We start from the raw sequence: 24,847 nt of genomic DNA on the forward strand, positions 1-24,847 counted from the left end.
ATTGTCAAGGGAGAGTTAAACTCAATTACTGTAACCATACTGAATAAAAAATACTGCCAAGAACAAAAATACGCCTGGGTAAAGACAGCCACTGAATAAAAAAATCGACATAAAGCGTATCAAATATTTATTTATCTGGGCAACAAAGGACTATGATACATTGATAGGCATGGAAACTACTGCCGGCACAACTCAATACAATACAACTATAACTGCTTCCAATATGGCCAGTGGAAATACAGGATACCAGGTGGTCCCGAATGTTTGAAGTTCTTTGGAAAAAAAGAAAAAAAGAAAAAAAGGAGAAAAAGAAAAACAACAGAAAGGGAGAAAGAAAAAAAAAGAGGGGGGGGGGGAAGGAAAGAAAAGCTAAATCTTGTTTTAAAAGACAATATTAATTTATTGCTCTGATGGTGCTTTCGGGAGAAGGACAGTGGATGAAAATAACTTCTTTCATTTTCCACAATACATAAGGGTTGTAAAACCACTAACATGTTTAAAAACCTTGCCAGGGTCCGACATCACTTTATTTTATCTTCAACGAGAAACTAAATGTCATACTAATTATATATAAAAATTCATGGTTTTTTATTTGTTCAGCTGCTTCATTGTCGCCTTTAACATGCTACAACAGGGCTAAAAATGATGAATCCCAGAGAAAAAACCCCAAAAAACCTCTGATATCTAAATAAGTACCATGAACCACATGATGAACTAAGAGGGGAAGATTTAAAACCCACTAAACAAGAGGTAAACGAGATCACCAGATAAATAAAAAAAGGCTTAAAACAGACTCACCATATTTACAATTCCCATTAAATTACACATAAATAAATATATACATACATGAACACTGATTCCCTTATATAATAACCGTGAATCGTGTTGCAATAGAAAGTTCAAGTTGGTCGCTTTACCTTGGACAGGAAAAAGTTCTACAACTGAAGATATGACATGGAACTGCTTGTGTTTTGTGTTCAAGTTTATTCACAATACTGATAAAATGTCATCAGTCCTTTTTGCCTTTTGTTTGTTTGCTGTTGTTGCTGCTGTTGTACTTTTTTCGCTTTTTTTCGTTTTTAATATGGCTACAATCTTAACTGAAGTTTATGTAAGGGAAGGTGGTGATTCAGTCCGGTGAAGCTCATAGAATTTTTTAAGTATTATTTATTTCTTTTTGGTTTTTTTTTAATTTTTTATATATTTTTAGAAAAAAAAGTCCTTTTTTGTTTTGTTTTTGTTTTTTTTTTTCCTCCTTTTGTTTTATTTAAAAAAAAGTTCACAAACTCAAGACAGAACTTTTTTTTTCTTTGCTGGCTCCGTCCCCCTGTTCTGTTCTCTTAGGCTCCAAACTGGGATAAAACGATGGTGGCAGCGGGGAAAGGGGGGGAAGTTAAGAGGGAGCAAATGGAAATGTGGATGCTGGGAAGGGGTGTGGGGAGAGGGCAGAGCAGTCCTGCAGAGTCAGAGAACAGGACTGGCAGAAGGACGCTCATTCTGTTGCTGTAGCCTGGGGTGCTGGGTGCAGGGGAGAAGGAGGAGGGAGATGAATGGATCGATGGGCTATGAGGGGGAAGGGGGGGGATCCTCACTTTCGGTGCTTCTCCTCTTTGTCTCCGCTTTTGGTGCTGTTGTCTGTGTGGCTGTTGGGATTGTTGCTGAGGTACATTTTGTCCATGGCCTTGAGCGCCTCGGTGAGATAGTTCTGCAGGGCGGTGACGGCAGCACACACCGCCGGGCTCCCGAAGCCGTGCGAGATGAGGTTGAAGTGGGTCAGGCAGCTCTGGATGCCCGGCTCCAAAATGGGGTTGGGCCGCGAGTTCCCCAGGGGAGATCGGTCCTGAGCCAGCAGGTCGGTGAACTCTTTACAGATCTGTCTGTAGCACAAATGGAGCAGAGAGACAGAGGGAGGGAGGCAGGGAGGGAGGGGAAGAGAGAGGGAGAGAAATGAACCATCACTGGCGGCAGCAAAGCCTGTGCATGCTCCCTGCTAGATTGCACAAGCCCCTGGATCAAGGGGGCCGCTGCCCCCGAGTGCACACACGTTCTCTCGCCTCTCCCTCTCCTCTCTACACATCCTTCCCCCTGATTCTCACACTTCCCTGGCACGCACAAACCTCTTCACCTCGCATGCACACATGACTGTGCACACGTATCACGCCCCGGCCCCAGCCAACAGACAGACAAATAACAGGCACACAGATACACACGCACCTCCCGCCTACCCCGCTGATCCCCGTATTGCAGCCCCCCGCACCCTCCCCACAAACACACATCCCTGCCCAGCTGGGTTTTGGAGCAGACAGGCAGTTTAAAGTTCCCCAGCAAGGCAGAAGGGAATAGATGGGGCGCGATATCCCAAGGGCGGTTCAGGGATTTATCCACGTCTTGGAAGATCCTTTTTTATTGGAACTGGAGAGAGGCATGGGCCTCTTCCTTCACAAGGCTAAAACACGCCTCCGTGTCGGGAAGAAAGAGTGAGGGCAGAGAGGGGAATCGAGGCTTTAAATTAGGGTATTCTGAAACATTTATATATGTACATCTATATCTCCAAATCCAAAGGGACCTTCCCACAGAGGGGAAGGCTGACGCGAACTGGGGTCTGGAAATTTCCTTCCAGGGAGGTGGGAAGAGAGGATATGAGGGCACGGTGCAGAAGTTAGGTTATATCATCCACTTGCTGCACAAATGGTTGGGGAAATAACACACCTTATAGCAAGAGAGCTCAGAGGCGTGTTGAAACAGTCTGTATTCTAAAACCCGCGTTAATGTCTTCCAGCCATAAAGCAGCTCCCATCTTCTGCCTGCGCCCTCTGGCACTGTGCCCTTTGGTGACACCTCCATTGGTAATTAAGGGCTACTAAACAACCCTTTTAATTTCCAGCAAACATATCAAAACAATCATTTTCTTTTCACGCACCACCTGGAAGTCTAGTCAGCCCCACCAATGATAAACTCCGCTAGCATTTTAACTGCGTACAGATTGTCATTTAAAATATATTTTTAATATCCCTATATTCACTAAGTAACAGAGCTGCTTAGGCAGAAAGAACCATTGCCGATTGTAATGAACTGAAATCAGTTTAATGTGCCAGTTTTATTTTACTGTCAATGGGAAGCCTTCCCCTTCTACCTAAACTGATAAGCTAAGTGAAAAGGCCCAGAAAATGTTTCACTCTGAAGAATTACTGCTTTTTCTTTAACTAAACATCCACCCACAATTTTCACGACTCGCTTTCAAGGTAATCTGCACAAACTGTCTTGATGGAAACCAAGCTGGGTTACAGAGTTCTCCTATAGCAGGAGAGCAAATATACCCCCTCACAATTTGCCAAACCATCAGCCACTGGCCAAGTGGCAAACGCTCACAAATAAAAGCCCCCAAACCGGGTTTGTCGCCCTCCCCTCGCTTCTGAGCAACATGCCAGAAAGGTAAATGTCTTACTTTGTAGCTAGAAGCATGTTTTTTCTTGTGACTTGCTCGTTTGGATCGGAATGTTGTCGGTTGAGAAATTCAGCTACTGCTTTGGCAGGAAATTCTGTCTCACAAACGTACCCAAAATCTCTAGCTAGATGTACTGCTTCTCCTGAAAAGGGAGGCACGGGTGGGGATGGGAGGGAAACACACAGCTCATCAGTACACATCGCACAGAGGCAAAAATCCATTAGGAAAAAAAAGCACTACATTCTACTTGGGCTTTTCTTCTAAAAGGCTTGGACTTTTTTTCTTTGAAAAAGGTAGGGTAAGAAATGCTAATCACATCTTATCTTGCAGGAGTTTTCTTTGCTTCAGTCGAGGGCAATGCAAATGTGTATTTTCATGACAATCGTTACACGTGAAATCTCGCATAAGAATTTTTTAAAGTTTACATTGACTACCAGATACTTTTAGACAGGCAGGCTCCATCCACCTAAAATGTGTGCTCAGATTTACATATCCATACCTGTACACAGCCACTTACATACACTTCGTTCACAGCTATTCTGGAAATGTTTGTTTGCCTCAGCCATGTCTCTATATTCTTTTGCAATGCATCAATGATTAATATTGATCATAATTACTCCTAGAGCTCTTCTAAATAAAATGCATTAAACAGCTAAGTGTTTAAAATTTAACTTGATCGCATATAATTATATGTTCACCCCCAAACGATTAACCATGAGAATTTTAGGGTCATTCCACCGAGTCTGTCTGTTTTGTTGATTTTCAAATCTTTGGTTTTAATTTCCTGAACCAGTTGGTTTTTACTGCAGGGCTTCCTGCCATTAGCTCTAGCTCCGGAAGAACGCATGCGCCAATTAGAGCTTCAAAGCCTCAGTCCAGTGAGCTTGTTTCCATAAAATGGAGCGGATCATAAACAATAACAGTACTCTAGAAACTGCCTCATCGCTACAGGACTCAAAGCCCCAGCAATGTTTATACTATCATCCCCCCAAAATTAGCCACCATTGCTATGTTATCTGGAGATTGGGCCTCTGTTTTTTGTTTTGTTTTTTTTTTTTTAAATCATTCTTTTAAAGCCATTGTATGTGAAAGCCAAACAGAACAGTAGATTACCATAAAACCTTCTCCATATTCATTAACATCACAAACAATGTGAAGCATCTACCAAATCTAGACTTTTTACAAGTTTTCCCCTCGTGATTTTTTACTACAGCGCATCGATGCAGTTGCAAAGCCTTTTCAAAAACATGAAGACGCAGTAATTTTCACGCAGTATAAATATAGTGTGGCCACTAATCCTGATGTTTAAAAAAATGAAGCGTGGCATTGTGCAGCGCTTCTTTCCCCATCCCTTTGAACATGAAACATTTCTCGCAGAATGCAAAGCGACAAGAAAACAAAGCAACAAATTCCCTCCTACACAACCAAACTTAAGCTAAACCTGCGCAGCCTGGGCTGAGCTTAAAAGCACTCTGCAGACTGAACCGGTCTAAAATGCAGTTGAACCCGTAAGTGAGGGGAAAGGAGGAGGATCTATTTGCTGGCCTTGGGCTTACTTTGTGCCAGTCAGTGTGACACAGCAACTGCTTCAAAACTAAATGACTGCTAACTCTTGAGCTTCCCACCTCCCGGTTCTGACAGCATAGGGCATCCCAAGGCGTTATAAGTTAAGTTGCACCTTTTCTGGACAGAGCAAAGTAGAGGGGAACGATACAGCCGAGGGAACATGTGTTCTGAAAATGAGAACCAAAAGGGAGTGGGGGGTGGTGGTGGTGCTACTTTGAGGCTTTCAGGACACCATTAATTCATGGCTGAGGTCAAGGATTCCCAAATTAATTCAGGAAGTAATGGTCACGCATTTCTCAAATGCAGATGTCAGAAAACTTAAATGATTTACTGTTATGTGGCTGCGGGCTGGGAGGGAGAACAAACTTAAAGTAGCTGCAGTTTCTGACATTTAAAATTGCTTGGCTGTCCACCTGTGGCAGAAGGATGGCAGTGAAGCATGAGAGGCTCTGCTCCCCGCAACTTCCAACTCGACACTCAGGGGGTCTCTTACGGGGCTGAGCCCACAGCCCCCATTCGCAGGGATCCTTCCCATGCTGCTCCCAATGAGATCCGCTTACTCTGGGGAGAGATTACTCACTTGAACAAGGGAGCAAGATGGGGCCCCGAAAACGTCTAGCTCAGAGACTTAAAAGCAAATAAATGGTAGAATGCAATGCTGAGTCTGCAGGACTCACACAAGCCCGTTTCAGGTTAAAACAAAAATAAAAGGCATGCAATTAATGTTTTTTTTCTGAGGCATAGAAAATAATGCTCTTCCAATTTCCAACAAGCAGCACTGACTCGGGGGAAAAAAAAAAAACAACCCAACACCAAGTCTTCTCCCGTTAGGCAAAAGCAACAGGCACATTTTTTAAATGAGCCCTCCCGGCTCTTTGAGTCACTTACCCTCCACGAGCGACGTGAGCAAGGTAACGTTAGCAGCTTTACGCCTCCCGGCTGGCAGGTTTAATCCTATTTTGTCCAGTTTCTCCCTCAGAGATCTCCCTCCGTTTTTAGACTTCGCCCTGCTCCGCACAGAAAGGCATTGAGAAACAAGGCTGGTGGGGGGCACCCGCTCCCAGATCCCCCAAAATGTCGCCTTCCCGTGGAGGGGAGTAAGGGGTTTGGGGGGATGGGGACGCTTGTGGCGGGGGCTGAAGAGTGAGCGTTGCTGAAAGCTGGGTTTCAGACATAGAGAGGGGCTTTGGGTGGCTCCATGTCTAGGGAACAGAGGCCCTCACTAAGGTCCGGGTCAGCCCCCAGGCCGGTGGGGAGCTCTGGGCACGTCATGGCCAGGGCTGGACCCCTGAGGCAGTCGCCTGAGCTCCCAAGGCACCAGGGACCCGGGGGCAGCTTCTCCCCACAGCCCACGGGCAGCAGCCCAGGCGTTACGGGAGGAGGCCGATTTGTAAGGCCGGCAGCCCCCATGACTGCCACGGAGCATGATTGCCCTCACACTGATCCCTGCGTGGCACATCTGCGGCTTTTCGGCAGAGCCGGACCGAGCCGGGCCGTGGAGGTGGGAACTGGCTTAATTAATCCTGGATGTTATTCCCTGCCCGGGCGCTGTGTAATTGCCTGGGTGAGGTCGCAGGCCCAGGGCGGCGGGCAGCAGGGTTGGGTGCCAGTGGCGGAGCACCCGCCGGTAACCTCCCCGCTCCTGGGGTGCGTGTGTGGAGGAGGGGTTCATCGCCGTGACGGGACACCGTGGCCCGGGGCCACACACACGGGCCGTGCTGGGCCCTCGGCCCGGGGCGCGGGGGCCACACAAGGCTGCGCGTTGCCATGGCTACAGTGCCCCCCCCCGCCCCCCGCCGCCGCCGCCTCGCAGCGCTGCCCCTGCGGCCGCGCGCGCCCCGACCCCTAGCGGCGGGCGCCGCGCGCGCCCCCCCCCCGCCGCCCCGCGTGGGCTCTCCTCATCCTCCTCATCCTCCTCATCCTCCTTCTTCTTCTTCTTCTCCCGCCCGCCCGCCCGGCCCGGCCCGGCCCGGCCCAGCCCGGCCCGGTGGCAGCGGGCGTTATTCGCCGCCGCCGCCGCCACCCCGCCTCCTGCGTTCGTTCCCCGCCCCTCACCTCCGGAGCACTCCGCCCAGCAGGGAGGCGTTGAGGCACTCGGGCGGCGAGAGGCGTCTCTGCACTTCCGCCACCGTGACCTTGTACTTGGAGGTGGAGCTGAGCAGCGAGAGGCGGCCCGGCACCGAGCAGAAGACCTCGTTGGGGTTCACCACCCCGCCGAAGAGCGTGTCCTTGTTGATGGGGATGGAGGAGACGGCGTTGTTGTTAGACTTGGAGAGGGACACGGGGCCTGCAGGGAGGGAGGAGCAGGGAGGTGAGGGTGAGGAGCGGGGGGGGAGCCGGGGAGGGGGAACCCGCCGCCACCGGGCACCCGGGCCGCTCGCTGCGGCCAGCCCCGGCCCCGCACCGCCTACGGGGCAGGGGGGGGAGCGGGGGCAGGCGAGGGCAGGGCGGCCGGCGGGGCTGCGGCGGGGCCAGCCCTCCGCTCGCCGGGAGGAGCAGGGAGAGAGCGGGGCAACCCTCGTCCCGCAGCAAAGACATCGGAGAAGAACCCGGCGGCCTCCCGCGCTGCCCGGCCGCCCCAGCCCGCAGCGGGCGCACGCCGTCGGGGGGCTGATGGCTGTTCGTTAAAGCACGGCGGCACCGGCCGCGTTAGACACCACGGGCAAGGCCGGCGCGCAACCGGCGCCGCCGGCAGCCTCGCCCGCGGAGGGCAGGCCGTGCCCGGGGGAGCCACGCAGCCGGCGGGCCGGGCGTCGGTGCAGCGCGGCGATAGGCGCTGGGGTACCGGCAGGCTCCCCCGGGGACGGCGGCGTTCCTCCCGCCCCGCCGCCCTCCCAGCGCGCAGCTTCTGGGGTGGAAAAGCCGTACGGCAGCGAGGAGCCGGTGCCCGGGCGGCGGAGCCCGCCCCGCCGGCGGCCGGCGCCGGTCGCTCCCCACAATAAAGCCTGGTCCCTCCCCGGGCGGGCCGCCCCTGGCCGCCGGCGGCGGGCGGGGAGGCGCCGGGCCGTGCCGCCGTTCGGCATGCGGTGCCCGCCGGCCCCGGGTCCCGGCCGGGTCCGCCGCGGGCGTGCGGCCGCCTTCCCCTTCTCCTCCGCCCTAGCCCGGCGCTCTTGGCGGGCGCAGTCCGAGGGAGCGGGGGGCTCTCTCCGTTTTGGATAGATCACTTGTGACGTTAATAGCTCTGGGAAGGCTAATAGATACAACAGGAGTTAAACGAACTCTTGAGATTACTAATAAAAGAGCCAATTATCATGTCGACTTGGAAAGAGCATCTCTTAAGATTTATCCCTTGCACATCTAATTTGACGTGACAAAGGCTTCACAGACGGGGGGGGGAAATGAAACTTTGAGCTCGCTGGCTGTACAGCGATTAGGGCTGGAGAGGAGGGCGGCTCTGCACAGCACCTTGCTCCGCTGGCGGCCGGGCACCCCAATTCCAGGCGGGCTGCGCAGCCGGGGCACCCCTCTGAGCAGGCGGCAGCTAACTACGCGTTCAGCCCCGCGAGTTTTACTCCAGCAGCAGCTCCCTGCACAGGATCCAAAGGCAAACCCACCGCTTTACACCGAGAACCTCCTTTGCAAGCTGCCCTGTGCCACCCTTCCCGATCCTTCGGTCATCCGAAGAGAAAGACGGGAAAAGAGAGCCGAGTGAAAACGCGCCGTAAAGATTTCGCACGATTTGGGGAACAGTTTCCAAGCAATTCAATTCCAAGCGAAGCAAGCGCACAAAGCCAACGAAAAACAACCCGCCCTGACGGACAGCCATCAGTTTGCAGAAACTCGCCCCTTGTTCTCCAGCAGCCCACCTCATCACCGCCGTCATTTAAATAAGAAAACCCGAAGAAGGAGGAACAACGTTTTCTCTTTCACAGCCCGGTTTCCCACCAACGCTTAAGCCAGATGCAAGGGGCAACCCTCCCACACCGAATTGTTTGCTAATGCGCTCCAATACCCGCTCGGATTTTCGAGATCATCTGCTAACATTTTTCCTCCTGAACGACAACAATAATTAAAATACCCGGCAAACGTGGCCGTTTAAGGAGCGGGTTGGACAGATTTCAACCCGCATCGCCCGTTTGCGTTCTCTGCCTCCAACCTTTCGGCCAAAAGCCCGTGCCAGGGGAAGGAGCCCGGGGCCGGGGCGGGGGGGGGGAGGCCGGTAAGTCCTCCCTGCGAGTAGTCCCCAGCCTGTGACGACATGTTTGGTATGCGCAAGGAAACGGCTTACCTTTCTTAATTACAGTTTGATCTGGGATGTTAATACCGGGGTCTTCTACGTGCTGCAACAAAAGGAACAGGCAGGGATGTAAATGTACAACCGCAACAAAAGGCGGGGAGGGCTGGGGTGCGGGAGAAGTTGTGTCCCCCCTCCCCGGGCACGGTGCGGGGAGGGAAACAACAGATCCTGCGGCGGGAGGGGGGGGGACACGGGATTTGGGGGGATTTCCTTTATCGGGAGGAATCCTGCATCCCTCCCGGCTCTTCCCTCGTTCCCCAAGAAGAAGAAAAAAAAGAATAAATCGCCCCCAGACCCCCGGGGCTTGCCGGCCGAGCCCGGCACCCGAGTGGCCTCCGGCTTCGGCAGGCTCCCTCCTCCCCGGGAAGCAGCCCCGGCCCGGCCCGGCCCGGCCCTTCCCGCCGCTGCGCCCGCTCCCGCGCCCGCGGGAGGGAAAGCACAAAGGCGGGGGTACCGGGGGGCCCGGCGGGAGGCCCCACGCCGCGCCACGCACCCCGGGGTCCCCCACTATTGTCCCCTCGCAGGTTCCGCGGTCGCGGCTACAGCTGGGGTTGGCGCGGCGGAGCCACGACGTGATTAGAAAGTCAAATGAAATCGTGTTTTCTAATTCCCAAAACTGACAGGCAATATAATGTCTGGCTGTGTTTACAAATTAACACCAGTGCTGCTGAGATAGAAGATTTCGCAATCGTTACAAAACCCAGGCATTACCATTTAAAAAACTATTACTTCCTTCTCTAGTCTTTGTCCAACAATAATACTGATTCTAACATTTTCCATTCTGTCTTGGATTTATGCTCCTGTTAATTGTGCCTGATCTCAATGATTCCGGGTGGATGGTACTAAGTTGCTTTATTACAGGTTTTATTATACTCAATGCTCTCATTTGTAACTTGCCTAAAGTGCTTCTGGATTTAAGTATAATTAAATTGAGAAATGTTCAGAAATGACTACTGCTGCAGTTCTTGTGTTTTAACTATATGGGGAAATATGATCCCTTTATGCATGCACCCTAAACCCATAAAGTAAATGTACTGTGGCATAATACTTTTATTTGTGTTATTTCTACGCATATTCCATACAGGGAGGACTGTTAAGTTTAAAATCCCACAGAGATATTTATGATTAAATAATTTTCACCGTCTACTTGATTTTCTTAAATATTTAGCAGTCATTTTTATTAAAGGTTAACTGTTGCAGCAACGGAAAAATTCAAAAATTACCCTTTCCCGACCCAGATTTCTGTGAAGGATTTTTTTTTTTTTAATAACTAGATAAAATACTCTTAAAAGATACATCCTCTTGTTTTTATGCTTTCCTTCATGCAGCCTGCTGATTCAGTTTTACAGAGAAAAAAAAAATGGCTGGGCTGGTTTAAGGATTTAAAACAGATGGCATTCGGTTTTCATGAAGTATAGCAATGCTATTAATTCATAGATCCCTGAAAGGCAAATCAAATGATTTGTACTTAAAATATCTGCAGAGGAGGCTTCCCGAATCAGCCCACTGCCACAGAGCACGACTGAGGAGGGAGAATTCAAGAGAACATTTTAGGTCACGTTCCTCCTACAGCAATCAGGGGCTCGCAGTCAACGAATTAGTTTATTCTTACTATTGCCTCCATGTTATTTTATATCAAGTTTAAAGAATCGACCTGCTTTTAACGGATCCAAATTGCTTACTAAATCCTCCACTTTGGGAAATGTATGCGTTTATTGCAAAACTGCTAAACGTAACCAGCAATTTTCTGTGGCTAATTTAGCCAGATGAGGGCTGTAATAAATTCACTATTTTCCCCGAGTATAATTTACAAAAGATTTCAAAATGACCCCCAAAAATAGGTAAGTTCATCTGAACATTATCCTTGCAACACGAAACTGTACTCATTAAACTGTCAGCGAAGATATTGTTGTAATATTTGATCCTGTAATTTGGGATGGCATTTCAGCAAAAATCACATCCAGATACCACAGTTCCCTCCTCCTCTTTCCTCCTGCAAGTCAAGCAGCTTCGGTCCCTCAGCACGAGCTCTGTGGGCTTTAATAAATTTATTGCCACGTTCCAATTCCATTTTCGGGGAGAAACCCAGAAAGATGAACTTTGATCACGACCTATCACGGTGCATAAGGCCACTTTCCTAACCGAACAATAGCCCTAGCTTGCCTCGTAAATAGCCCGTGCGCTAATGTCATGCTTAATTAGAAATCTTTTTTTTAATCTGTATTTATCGATAACAGAATTAGGTCCCCCAAACAATGCATCCTCCAATGGGCTCCCAACCTTTAATTTAATATAGGGTGTAGCAGGTCTGGCTCGAATTTGATAACCTATAGCTAATGATTTATGAGGTCATCCCTTTGCACCGCTGCTAAAAGAAGGTGGCAGCGTTTTAATATACCTCTTCCCTGATTTGTCAATTAATTCCTTTAGAGAAGAGGATCTGCCCGTATCCTCTTACAACTTCAGATGTCGTTATCCCACATGCCAATGCCGTAATCACGGGAAACCGATTTTTCCTTCTTAGGCCACTTTCACCCACTTTTTTTTTCCCCCCTTCCCCCTTTACGTTTGCCTGGGAGGACATTTAATGAGATCTCGCGTTTCAGACTCGTGTTTTTCCCAAGGCAGCGAGAAATCCCTGCATGCACGGCCCTGTGGTGATATTATATATTCTTCCAATCGTAACAGCTTATTGTCATTGAGAAGGAAAGATATTGTTAACGATGACAGTCATTTGATTTATTTATATTTTAGCGGGCGCGTTAGCGGGGAGGCGTCGCGCAGGGACGAGCTGCAAGAACCTATTGTTCTAGGTGGGGGCTTCGCCTTTCTCGGGGGGGGGGTCTCTTCTTCCCTCCCCCTTTTTTTTGCGGGGGTCCCCCTCCCTCCCCCCGAAGTTCGGCTCCCGCGGGGAGGGGGAGGGGGGAGAGGGGCGAGCGGGGCCCGGAGTGGCCCCTTTGCTTACCGGCACGTCCTCGATGGCGTGGGGGATGGAGTGGAGGGGCAGGTCGGCCAGCCCCGAGCCCAGCCCGTGCGGGGCGTGCAGCAGGTCGTCGTGCCGCCGGTAGTCCCTGCGTGGGTCGAGCCCCGAGAGCTGGTGGGGCAAACCCCGGTGCGTGTGGAGCAGCCCCGTCTCCTGGCTCTGCCTCTGTCCCGGCCATCCTGGGTGCTGGGGCTGCGGCTGGGCATGGAGGGGGTTGAGGCTGTAGGGGTCGTTCACGTGGGAGTAGGGGTCCTGAGACTGGGGGTAGATGGGCTGGTAAGGGGGGGGGAAGTAGGGGGCTGGAAGTCGGCGTTGGGGGTGTGGGAGAGCGGCGGGGCGCTGGTGTAGGGAGACTGACCCACGGTCCCCAACTGGGGTAGCCGGGCTGTCCCGTTGCTGGTACTGTCGTGGCGCTCCTGAGGTGGGGGGCGGCGGGGGGGGGAGAGGGAGGGGGAGGGGGAAGGAGGGGGAGAAAAGAAAAACAAAGATAAAATCAAACTGTTTCTCCTCAAAATTGGCTGGCGAATTTCACCTATCGGGCAAAGATGGGCAATTCGTCCGCTCCAAGGCGGAGGAGAGCAGACCTGGGGATTTCTCTGCCTCTGATTTCCCCTCGCACACAGTTAAGGGCAGTCTCTCTTTTATGATAATAATAATAATGATAATAATAATAATAATAATAATAATAGCCATAATTACAACAGGACTGCTTATAATAATTAATAAAACATTGCGGCGATACAGCGTGGATTCCCAACAGATCGCACCCCGGCATTTCAGGAGCAGTATTTCCCGTAAATAAAAAGAACAATTCGTAAGCGGGCATTATTAAAATAATAATTCTACCACGACCCAAAATCCTCCCGCTGGCCCCGGACAGAACCGAGACAAACACTGTCGCTGGGATTACCGATAAGGCATCCCAAGAAAACCCTGGAAAACCCAAGCCCACTGCCATTTTGTTACCAGAAGACGCCGAAATAGGCTCTAAACAAACCGGTCGTTCCCCCCGCGAGTTTTACAAACGCTTCGGGGCGAAGGCACTGCCACGGTCCCCCACCGACGGGGAGAGCCGCCCCGGTGCCCGGGCGAGCTCCCCGCTCGCCAGCGGGCGACTTCGGAGCGGCGGGGGCGGCGGCGGCGGCCGGGGAAGCGGAGGAATGCTCGGGCAGCCGGGGGGAAGCCGCCCCGAGCCCCGCCGCACCGACGGGCGAGCGGCACCGAACGGCGCCCGGGCGTTTCGGCAGGGCTCTGCCGGCTCCCGCGGCCGGGGAGAAGAGCCCACAGGTACGCCCGGGGAAAAAGGCATGGCCTCCACGGGGGAGGATTCCAGGGAAAGAGCCACGGTCCCGAAAAAGGGAAACGAGAAAGCTGAAAATATCCCGTTTGCAGGTGGCAAGGTGAAGGAATCGAAGCGGTGGGGTCCAAGCAAAGCCTTTTGCCGTTCGCTCGAAGCAGACCAAAAAGAAAAAAAAAAAGGGGGGGGGGCAGAAAAAAGAAAGAGAGAAGGCGGGGGGGGGGGGGGGAGGTAAATCACCGAATTTATAAAAATGAAGGAAAGGAAAAAAAGCCCTCTCCAGAAAGCTGGGTGCGAAACCCCGACCGCCACCGCCACCGCCACCGCCGACAACAATAGCAACACCCAGCACACACCAAACCCCCTCCGAGAGAAACGTGAAGCAACTCACCATAGCCGAAAAACTGTGTACTAACATCTGCGAAGAGTCGGGGGTTACAAGTCAAGGTAGAAAAAAAACAAAAGGCAGAGGAAAGGGACCGGCGGAGCGCGCAGCCCCCGGCGGAGCCCCGCGGGTGCGGGCGCGGCGCGGGCGCGGAGGGAGCGCGGCCGGAGCCCGGCGCTAGGCGCGGGCGGCGGGACCGGGGCGCCGGGGCTGCTCCTGCACCGCGGGCGCGCCACTATAATCCATCAGAACTTGCACCGATCTCTGCTGCCCTTCATCGGGTGTTGCCAAGGCGAGCTCTCTATCCTGGCGTGGTGTGAGGAGTCAAAGTTGGTTGCTTTTTTTTTTTTTTTTGCCTTTTTTGGTTTTGTTTTGCGCGCTTTTTTCGCCTTTTTTTGGTTTTGTTTTTAGCGTGTGTGTGTGTTTGTTTCTTAATCCTTTTTTTTTCCTCTGTCTCTTTCTTTCTTTTTCTCCTTTGACTTAGCTGCTGCTTCACTTGAGCTCCTAATAACAGATCTGCTGCCTTCCTGGAGACTCCTAATAGCAGATATTCATGACTATTAATATTACACGAATACTTAATAAGGGAAGAATGGCTGGAAATCGAGCGTGAAGCGAGAAGGCAACTCAAGGCAGAGCCTGTTCTAAATGACGTCCATTGAATGAAGAATCAGTGTATCTAATCAGAGATGGGGGAGAGGGAGAGGGAGAGAGAGACAAAAAGGGAGAGAGAGGGAGCGGGAGAGAGAGAGGGGGGACATGCTGCTGCGTCTGACGAATCACAGGAAAGGGGCAACATTTTAAAAGGTTGCAGGGCATGCAAAAGTGAAAGAGAAAGAGATCCGGCGAGAGGGAGAGGGTGGGAGCCAGGAGGGGGTGCGGGGGAGAGACGGGCAGAAGGAGAGAGGGAGGGGCGCGGGATCCCCCTTCCTCCCCTTCCCCTCGCTTCCCTTCCCTTCCCTCCCTCCCTCCCTCCCTCCCCCCGCCGCCGCCCCCCTGCCCCCAGCCCCGCCGTCCTTCGCGGGCGCACCTCGGGCTGCGGCTGCTGCGCGTAGCCGGCCTCAAAGCCCAGGGAGAAGAGCGGCTGCTGGCTCCCCGCTTGGCTCTTGCCTCCCTCGGCCGCGCCGCCGCCGCCGCCTTTGCGCGGGGTGGGCTCCGCGGGGCCGCCCGCCGCCGCCGCCCCGTCCATGCCTCGACGGCGCCCCGCCGAGGGGCTCCCCGCGCCGCTGCCCCCGCGGCGGCCGCCCCGCGCCGCCGAGCCGGCTCGCCTCCGTGGCCTGCGTCCCGGAAACCGGCTGGGAAAGTTTTTTTGGGTGTCTCCCCTTCTGGGTGTCAGCCCTCCTCCGCCTCCTCCGCTTCGAGCCCAGCGCCGAGGCCGGCGGGCGCCCGGGGCGGGGGGGCTGGGGAGCCCAAGGAGCATCCGCCGGGCTCCCCGCGGCCCCCCTCTCGCAGGATCCGGGAAAAGACGGGGGGAAAAGGCAGGAGGCGGCGAGGCGGGGAGGGAAGGAGGGCGGGAGGGACGCGGGGGGGAGAGGGCGCCGGGAAAAGAGGCAAGGCGAGCGCTTCTCCCGGCCCAGACAAGCCGGGGCTCCGGCGCAACCCGTCGGACTGGCTTTGCAACTCCCAAACAACTCCCTCAAGCCGGCACCGCTCCGCTCGCCGCCGCTGCCCCGCCGCAGCCTCCGCGCCGCCGGCGCCCGGCCCCGCGCTCCGCCCGCCTGCTCCCGGCCCCCCGGGCGCCGAGCGCGGCTGGCCGGGCTTTTACTCCGCTTCCCCTTCCCTTTTTTTTTCTTTTAAAGGCAGGTCCTATCCCCGTCAAGGTACAGCCGCCCTCCTTTCCGTCCTCTCTACAAGCGCCGCGCATCCGCTCCCGAGGAAAAGCGGGACCGCACGGGCACGCACAGCAGCCGGCGGGCTCCGGCGGAGCGGCCGCGGCTCCCGCCGTGTTCGGTAGCACCTCGCTGCAAAGTCCCATCAGCGCAAGGCGACAAAAGCCGTTTGCCATGAAATCCGCACGTGTGCACGCTTGAACACCGGTCCTGGGAGGAGGGAGGGGGAGAGGCACGCTTTCCTCCCGAAATCCAGCAGAGGAATATGTACATTGGGTTTTTTCCGGCTTAAAAAAAAATATATATATAAAACACCCCTGACACCTCATTCCTAGAAATCAAGCATCCGCCAGCGAGTGGGTCTAAGAGCTCAGCTCCCGCACCGGGAGGCAGCTTTATCCCAAACTCCTCGTTCCGGGACTAAGCCACCAAATCATTTAGCCGGCGGTGAGTCTGGCGAGTCCTCCGTCCCTTTCCTAAGCTACAGCATCGCCCAAAGCAGCGGCAGGGTCGGAAGGGAGCGTGGCCCCCCCTTCGCCCCGCAGGCATGCATGTCGGCAAGGCTTCGCCGAGGCTGGGGGTACCTTCCCGCGTGGGTCATGACCAAAAAACTGCGTTCATTTGCAAAGTTGAGTCCTTTATTGCGCGGTTTAAACGCACTGCACAGGCAACTTTTGCGAAACGGGTGACAATAGTATTCGTTGGTTTGAGACTAGGCATGGGTCCGGGGCATCGCTCTTCTTTTTCCTCTTCTCCTTTTTGTCAGATTAAAAGACACTCGCCTCTTTCTAAACGTACGGATGCACGCACAGACACATAGAGAGATGCGCGCCCACAGTCTGTGCTGAACGGCTCCAAAACCAAATTAGGTGGATTTAAATTTTTTTTTCAAGCGGTTAAAACATTGCTCAAAGCCGTGGGAGCGTGGCCCTGAAAATTAGGAGGCTGGGGGAACACCACTCCCAAAGCCGTGATTTCAGTTCGCCAGCTGACCCCTGCAAATTTGTGCAGCTCCGTATGATCAACCCGCAGCTGCATCGAAAAGGCTGAATTTAAGCGTCGGTCCTGAGCCAATTTATTGGGATGCCTCGGGTACCTGGCGTGTAAGAATAATTCTCTTCCCTTTGTCTCTTTGCCCTTTCATTCACTCATTCATCCGTCCATTCATTCAGCCATCCATCCATCCATCCATCCATCCATATGGATGAGTGTAGCATCCTACAGAGCCTTATCTACGGAGGATCTACCTATAGACCAGACTGCTGCTGGGTCCTGTTTGCCTTTCCTCACACACTTCCGACAAAGCCAGGTTTCCACAAGCCCCGAAGTTCCTGGGGAAGGACCCCAGCCCCTCTCCAGCCGCAGGACCGCAAGGAAGCCTGGCGAAGGAGCAGAAGTTTTCCTAAACGAAATTGAGAGACGGAGGGATGCTGCAGGCTCCCGCTCGCAGCTGCGGGGCCGGGGGCTCTGCCCCGGCCGGGGGAAGCGCTTACCTCACATTCCTCATACTTGATATTATCCGTCAGTTTCCAAAGCATTTTCATGGATTGGCGTGAGAGAGAGGGTTTGGTTCTCCCTGCCTTTCCCTACGCTGGCGGTGCCGGGGCGGCGTGGGGAGCGCGGTGGCGGCGGCTCTGCAGCGCTGCCGTCCGCGCTCGGAGATCTCCCTCTAATGGTGGAAACTTTTCCCTTTCCCGGCTCTTTACCCGCAGCCCAATCGCCTCATTAGCATATCAACAACAGCCCAATTGCTCGCCAGCACAACAACCTGCAGCGATGGACACAGGTAGAACGGACCCACGAGCAAAAAAAAAAAAAAAAAAAAAGGAAAGAAAGAAAAAAAAGAGGTTTTCTCCAACCCGCCGAGCCCCAGCGCGGGGTGGGGGTGGGGGGGCAGGGGGGCAGCGGGCCCTGCCTGCCTGCCGCCTGCCTGCGGGCGGGCGGGCGAGCGGGGCTCGCTGGCCGCCGCTCCCCCCGCGCCTCTGCCTGCCAGCGGGGAGGAAAGTGGCCAGCGAAATCAAAAAGGCGACCGTCCCTTCATCTGCAAAGAGTTTGGGGCTAGCCATGAAGCCACCCCCTTTTCTCCCCCCCCTTCCCCCCCCCGATGTTTAAAGAAACCAAAGCGAGGAGAAACGAGACTCGGGTCTTGCTCTAGCGAGGTTATTGTCTGCGGAGGCTTCTGTTGCCCTCTGGATTTGATGTGATCTTTTTGGTGGAGATTTGAAAAGCTTCTTTCTTTTGTCAACTGTTTTGTTCCTCTCGGCTCTGTTGGCTATTGGTCTTCAAAAAAAAAAACAAACCCAAAACCAAACCCCAAACGAACCCCACATAACCTCCCAGATAGAAGTGGGCGAGCAGTAATGCGAATGCAGCAGGAGCCAAAGAGTCTTGTGCAAGCACTTGAGCAAAGGGGCAAAACAATGACCGTAATAAAACTTTGGTACTTTCTTAGGTGGAGCGCTTCGTTTGCTTAACAATGTGCCGCTAAGCGAGCGCTCAGCCCGCCCTCCTGGGGGGTTGCTTGTCCACCCTTCTGCTCTTTTATTTCCCCGGGTGCCCAGCCTTCATCCATCCACCGAAAGGCTTCGTTTTCCCCGACTTTCTTCTTTTTTTTTCTCCCCCCTCACTCATCCCACGCCGCTCCTAACGGCGAGGCATCCTCCTCTCCGTGGGGCCGGCGTGTCGGGCCTGGCGCGGCTGCCCACGCCTGCCGGGCCCCCGGGCGTGCCCCGGAGCCGGGCATCCCCGCGGATGGGGGGCGGGGGGGGCAGCACCCAGCTGCCCCGCCGCTCCCCGAAACTTCCCTCTGCCGACCGCAAAACCTGCCCTGTCGGCCTGGGAGACCCTCCCGGGGCCACCCCCCGGCGCCGGGGCAAAATTTACTGCCTCCAGGAGCAAACGGCCCCTCCGCTCCCCGGGGAAGCCGCCGTGGGCCCTCGGGGGGCCCGGCACACGCGTCCCCACGCCGGGAAAGGCGGCGAAGCCTCCAGGCTCCCGGGCCTGCTCCTTCACACACACACATCTAAATCCCAAAACGGATTTTTTTCTTTTCCCCCTTTCCCCTTCCCCCCTCCCCCACCCCCCCGATGCTCTTTTTCACCAGCGCTTTTGTCTGCGAGTGGCAGGAGAGTAAATTGTTGTTTTTACTCCCATTGAGGTTCAAATGGAGCTGGCAGATTAAGCCTAGTTAATGCCCGGGGGGGGGAGGAGATGAGAAAAAGAGGAGGGGAGGCGGGTAACGAAGGGGCCCATCGTGCCTGAGCGCCGTCCTGGCGGAGCCGGGCAGGGCGGGAGAGCCTCCCACCCGGGACAGCCTCCCACCCGCGGCCGCCCGGGACTCCCGTGGGTGAAAGGCCCGGCCCTTGTCCCTCCTGCCCCCTAGCCCCGGGCCGGCGGGGGTGCGGGGGTAGAAGGCGGCTTTCCCCGAGAGACCCGCACGGGGCAGTGGAAGGCGGCTCCTGCGTGACCCACGGCGGGTCCGCCCGGCCCGGCCCGGCCCCTCCGGCCAGGCACGGCGTGGGGGGGCCCCAGCTCCAGGGAACGGGAGCAAGGAGGGCCGGGGTGTAAGGGGAAAGTCGGGAATAGATTTCAAGGCAGATAGCCCGTAAGTGCGATTACGTAAGAGCTGACTTCAGTGCAAAAAAAAAATTTAAAAATCCTCTTTTGATCGCTTCTCCGCACCGACCCGATCAAAAGACGCCAGTTCTAACTGTAAAAATAATTTAAAAGATGTTTTTGATTACTGCGTTTTCTTCCTTTTTTTTTTGCAGACGACTTACTGCTACCGCAAAAAAAAAAAAATTAAATCAGGCAGTCAGGAGAGAGACTTACTCGAGAGATTTGAAAAGTTGGGAGCAGAAAAAGAAGCTAGGCTCCCATCTTGAACTGGCCTGTCCTGGAAAAAAAAGCCGGTTTCGGCAATAAAAGCCCGGGCGTTTGAACAGGACGGTTCGTCTTCCCTGCCATGAGCCGGCACACCGCGGCGATCCGGCCCGAGCGGAGGGAGGTCGGGAGGCTGTCGGGGCTTCCAGGTGTCTCCCGGTGTGAGAGCCGCCGCGACTCCACACGTGTCGGCTCGCCCGTGGTGCGGGTGGGTCCCCCCGGGTCCGCGGGGCCAGGCGAGGGCCCGGCGGGCCGCGTTTTCCCCGCCTGGCCGCTTTCGCTGGTGGGTGCTGCTTTTCCCTTCAGCGCATCCCCGCGGGAATGCTTTCCACGGGCGCTCCCGGCGCGTCTACTGCCGGCTGGGACCCGGCAGCGTTATTTTTCCACGGGACGGGCTCGGGTGGGAGCTCACCGCGACCTTTCAGCTCCCGCGGCCCGTTTCCGAAGCGCGGCGGGCCCACGCCGCGCGGCCCCGGACCACGCCGGCGGGCGCTGCCCCGCGTGGGGGCCCGGCGCGCTGCGGGGGCAGCCCCAGGGCTCCGCGGCGGGACAGCCGCCACCAGCCCCGGGCAGAGGGACGGCGGCCGGGCACACGCCGCCCTTCGCCGGCCCACGCTGCCGGGCGGCTCACCCCGGGCCGGGACAGCCCCGGCGGCGGCCGCGGCGGAGCAGCCCTCGCCCCTCCCGGCCCCGGCCCGCCGCTCTCTACCTGTTGCAGCCGGGCCTCGCCGGTGGCCGGGGGCAGCTCCCAGCCCGGGGAGCCGCAAAATCGCTAACCCCGGCGCCAGGTTTGCCCCCGCTCCCTGCCGCCCCGTCACCCGCCCCGCTCCAGCCCGGCCTCCCGTCCCAAAATAACGATAAGCCCCCCCCAGGGCGGGAGGGTCGCCTTACCTGCCAGTCCCCCATTTTGGCAAGGATAGACATCCTGGCTGCGGGCTCCGGATCCCCAGGTCCCTGCCGGTCATGGACTGCGAGGGCAAGCCACCCGCCCGGGATGCCTGTGGGTAAATCCTCCCCTTACCTGCGCCGGGACTCTCTCACCTGGCCATAAAGAGCTGGGTGCTCCCTGCCCGCGCCTGCGCGCTGCCTCCGCGCTGCCTGCGCGCTGCCCCCCGCCACCGCACTCCCACGGCGCCCGGCCCGGCCCGGCCCCGCCGCCCCCCCGGGGGGGCACCGCCGCCAGCCCCCGGGGAGCCTCCGGGCACGCCCCGGGCGCGGTGCGGCCGCCGGGCAGCTGCCCCCTTCGCTGCCCCCCAGCCCCCAGCGGGGGGGGGGTGCCTGCGGCGGGGTGGGGACGGGCGAGCCCCCCGGCCTCACCTCCCCGGGGGCCGGTAGGTTTCCTCGGGGGCAAGTTGCCAGCGAGTGCGTGCGCGTAGCAGTAACAACAATAATAATAATAGCCCCAAAAGACAAAGCACCGAGGGGGGCTGAACTAGCCCGGGTAGGTAACGGAGGCACTGCAAGTGGCCGGGGAACCCAGGGGAAAACAAAGAGCCCCCCAAGTGCAGACGGTCCTCCCAGCCCGTGGCCAGGCGGGGGCGGGCGGCAGCCCCGGGGGACGCGGCACCCGGGGTGGCAGCGCCCGTCGGGCCGGGGTCTGTCCCGCTGGGCTGCGCGGGAGCGGCGCGGGGTGAGGGATGCTGCGGTCCCCCGGGGGAAGCCGGCCTGCCCCAGTCCGTGGCCCTTGGACCTCTGGGTGTCCGCACCCCTTGTCCCCGCCCGTGTTTTTTTCCCTCGGGGATTCAAGTGCCGAAGCGCCCTGGGAACTTGCCAGGGTGTAGCGCAGCTCTGATTTCACGCCCCAAAACAGAGGGAGCACGGCCCCTGCCTCAGCTGCAGGGGCTGGGCACGGGGGGAGTGGGGGGAAGCAGTACTCCAGCTACAGGATTTTGGGGAGGGATGCAGTTAGTTTCCGCTTTGCAGCTGCACAGCAAGCCGTTTGCATTTCAGAGACAGAGGAATGTGGCATCGTGTCCCAGGTGTGGGTCACTTTGAGACCTCCTAAAAGCCGGGGCGCATTGCCCCCCACCTATGAGGCTGTGCTGGGTCGGGTCCTGGGGTCCTGGGCTGGTCTCAGCCTCCAGTAGAGGGAAGGGGAACGCACCCCCTTGCCCCACCCTAACAGCCTGGGGACAAGGACCTTGCAGAAGGGAGGTCAGGCCCTGTCTCCAGGCAGGTGGGAAGGGGGAGGCGAGAGCCGGCACCCGCAGCCATTCGGCCCCGGGGGAACGCCGGGGCCGCGGGCAGTTGAAGCCTCGGCTCCCGCGGGGCTCCGCTTCGCATCCCCCGCCCCAGCGAGCCGGGGTCGCCGGGGACCGGGCCCCCTCCGCGGGGACCGGCGGCTCCCGCGCAGCGGCGGGGCGGGGCGCGGTCAATGGGCCATGCGAGGCGCGCTTCGCCCCGCCGCTCCCAGCGCCTGCCCGCGGTGTACAGTTAGCGTCAAATTACAGCAATTAGCCGGGCACCGGAATTTAATTACCCAGCCCTGCCCCTTCCCCACCTCCCCGGTCCCGGGGAGGCTCCTGCTCGGGGCAGACGCGGAGAACGGCAGCCCCGTGCGAAACGGGAGAGGGACGGGGAAGATGCGCGAAGATTTCGTGGCTCTGGGACTCTGCCGCCTCTCCTTTGCCCGCTTCGCGGCCGCCCTGCCCCGCCGAGCCCTCTCGGGAGACGGCAATTTTGGCCCCGTAACGATTATTTCAAATGCTACTTTCTGTTATTATTATTATTGTTATTTTGCGGGGAGGGGTGAGGAATTAATCGGGTTTGAAGTTGGCCTTCGGCGAAACGTTCCCGGTAAACTTGGGTGCCACGTTTCTGTTGTCCTCCCGGTGGGATCCTTCCCTTCTCCCTGCCTCCATCGCTCCCCACGCAGGGTTAAATCTCCCCGGTCAGGACCCGGCTCCCGCAGCCCGGCTCTGCCCCGCGGTACTTGGCAGAGAGGCGGCCCCAGCACAGCCCGCCTGCGGGGCGGCAGCCGGGCTTTTGGGGCTATGGGGCAGCCCTGGCTCGCATCGGGCTCACCCCTGCGCTTTTTTTTAGCCCAGGGGAGGAGGGCATGGGCTGGGCGTGCTGCAGAGCCCGGGGTTGTGGGGTGCTCCTTTTCCCCTCCCCGGGGCGCTTGGTGGCCGCACTTCGGGGGTTAATTCGGCTTCCCTGGTCCGGGCGTTCCGAGAACTCCTTTCCCTCGCAGCCTTGAGGGCAAATCCGGCACGTAAAGGTGTAGGGGAGCTGAAGCCACCGCACCTTGGGCTACTGTCATCCCTGAGGTGTCTTCCTCGTCCTGCCTGCCCTGCCGCCTGCCTCCGCCCCGTGCGAAGGGAAGATGAGGCTGAGGAAACTTCCCTCCCCAGACAAAACAGTCTCTTTTAAAGCAAAGACACCTGCAGCACCCACCGCCCCCGCTTTGTCACACCGGCTGGTTCACAGCTCGGCAGTGATTTTGGCAGGTGGATCGGAGAGAGTCACCGCAGAGCTCCATCCCCTCTGATTTATTTGTGAAGGACGCGCGGGCAGCAGACGGAGCAAAGCTCTGCCCGCTCCCCTTCGCCTCCACCGGCAGCACCCCTTTGGCTAAACCCCGCCACGCATCTCTTCCCAGCCAGGAAGCGGGGAGAAGAGATGCTCTTGGGGGGCTTTCCCCTGCCTGCCATCAAGTTTCCCCAGCCGGTCTGAGTTACCGACGGGTCCTTGCACCCCTGAGCAGGGAGTATCCCCACTTGCCCGCCGGATCTTTCCTTCTCCCTCCTGCCTGCGCTGTCTGCAACCGGGGCGAGCCCGCAGGAGCGGTGGGATAAACCCGGCTCCCGATGTTCTGCGAGGAGTTTAGGGCTGGTTATTCCTCGCGCTGCTGCGCGGCTGCTTTCCACCGGCTCGCTGCCACATAAATCTCTTTTTTGGGTTTTTTTGTTTGTTTGTTTGTTTTTTTAAATTCATGTTTGGCAGTGGCCAGCCAGCGCCAGGGCCGGCAGAGGCGCAGCTCCGCGCCGTCCCGGGGCGGGCGCTCCGCGGGGGGACGCGGGGCTGCGGGCGGCAGCGGGTGGGCTTGCTCCCCGGCGGGGCGGGAGGGAGCCTCCCCCGTCCTCTGCCCAGGCTGAGCTGCTGGTGTCGGTGTTTTCGGAGGGAGAAAGGAGAGGTTAAGGTTGGTGTGGGTCTGCCTCGGCTTGACGGGGGCGGGGGGAGGCGGGGCAGTGGCCGCCCCCGGGATGAGGGTCGCCTCCGCCCTGGGGACGAGGCGCCTTCCCGGGCGCAGGTTTGCGCAGAGGGGGGAGCAGAAGGAAAGAGGCAAAACCCGGCAGGACGTAAAAAAAGACCAACCCAACACCCCAAACCCTACAAAACAAAGACAAAAAGGGGAAAAAAAAGAAGAAAATAGACACCCCCCGCCCTTCCTCGCCTCGCACTTTGTGGTCCAATATGATTCAGTTAGTTTTGGGAGGCCGGTGCCGGAGTAGGGGGGCTGCTGCGTCTCGGGTGTTAGCGGAGAGGCTTTTCCTCGGTTGATCTGGGGGTTTGTGTCTTGTTTTTATGCCCTGCCGCGGGGGAGCCGGCTCCCGGGGTGGAGCAGCCTCAACCCTCTCCCCGGCGGATCCGGGGAAGTCCTTTCCATGCGCGACTTGGGATGGGGTGCAGGAGAGAAAAGAGAGGGGAAGAGAAGAAATCCGTCCGCTTCCACCTGCGACTGGCCTGCCCACGGTGCTGTCTCCCGGCTGCTCATTTTAGCAGAGTTTGTTTTCCTTCAAGCCCGTTTCCCACGGGAGAGAAGCTCACCGAGCGCAACAGGTCGCTTCGGCCGCTCCCGGCACCTCACGAAACTGATGCCGCTTCCCCCCCTTCCCCCTCCCGCTCCCCCCCGTCGCGGCTTTGCTCCGGGGCACGCTTTGGAGGGGGGTACAAGGGGTCCCGCCCGCGGGGCGTCACGCGTGGAGCAGGCGCCGGGACGCGGCGTGGCCGGCGCCCCTGCGCAGCCCCCGCGGAGGAGCAGGGGGAAGAGGATGAAGATGAGGATGAAGGATGAGGATGCTGTGGCCCTGGGTACCGCACTGCGGTACCTCTCCGCGCCTCCCCTGCTGCCCCCCTTGCCCAGAGACCCCCGGGGCCCCGGCCGGGCGCTTTGAAGCCCCAGGGTGTTGTCAGGGGGCTGATCAGTTTGGAAATCAGCTCTGCATATAAATAGCTTTTTTTTTTTCCCAATGCCAAATGAAGGGCCAGGAGGGGTGTGTG

General features: G+C 56.9%; 1 protein-coding gene across 1 annotated transcript; it reads right to left on the reverse strand.

The window, feature by feature from the left end:
• Positions 1–1,588: 1,588 nt before the first annotated feature.
• On the reverse strand, positions 1,589–17,286 carry TFAP2A (transcription factor AP-2 alpha). The gene is given in 8 exon segments (XM_072851377.1): positions 1,589–1,877; positions 3,446–3,587; positions 5,900–6,018; positions 7,067–7,298; positions 9,240–9,291; positions 12,214–12,530; positions 12,533–12,647; positions 17,236–17,286. Coding segments are annotated over 8 exon segments (1,317 nt in total).
• Positions 17,287–24,847: the final 7,561 nt, after the last annotated feature.

Source organism: Ciconia boyciana, chromosome 2 (assembly GCF_034638445.1).
Source record: "Ciconia boyciana chromosome 2, ASM3463844v1, whole genome shotgun sequence".
NCBI lineage: Eukaryota > Metazoa > Chordata > Aves > Ciconiiformes > Ciconiidae > Ciconia > Ciconia boyciana.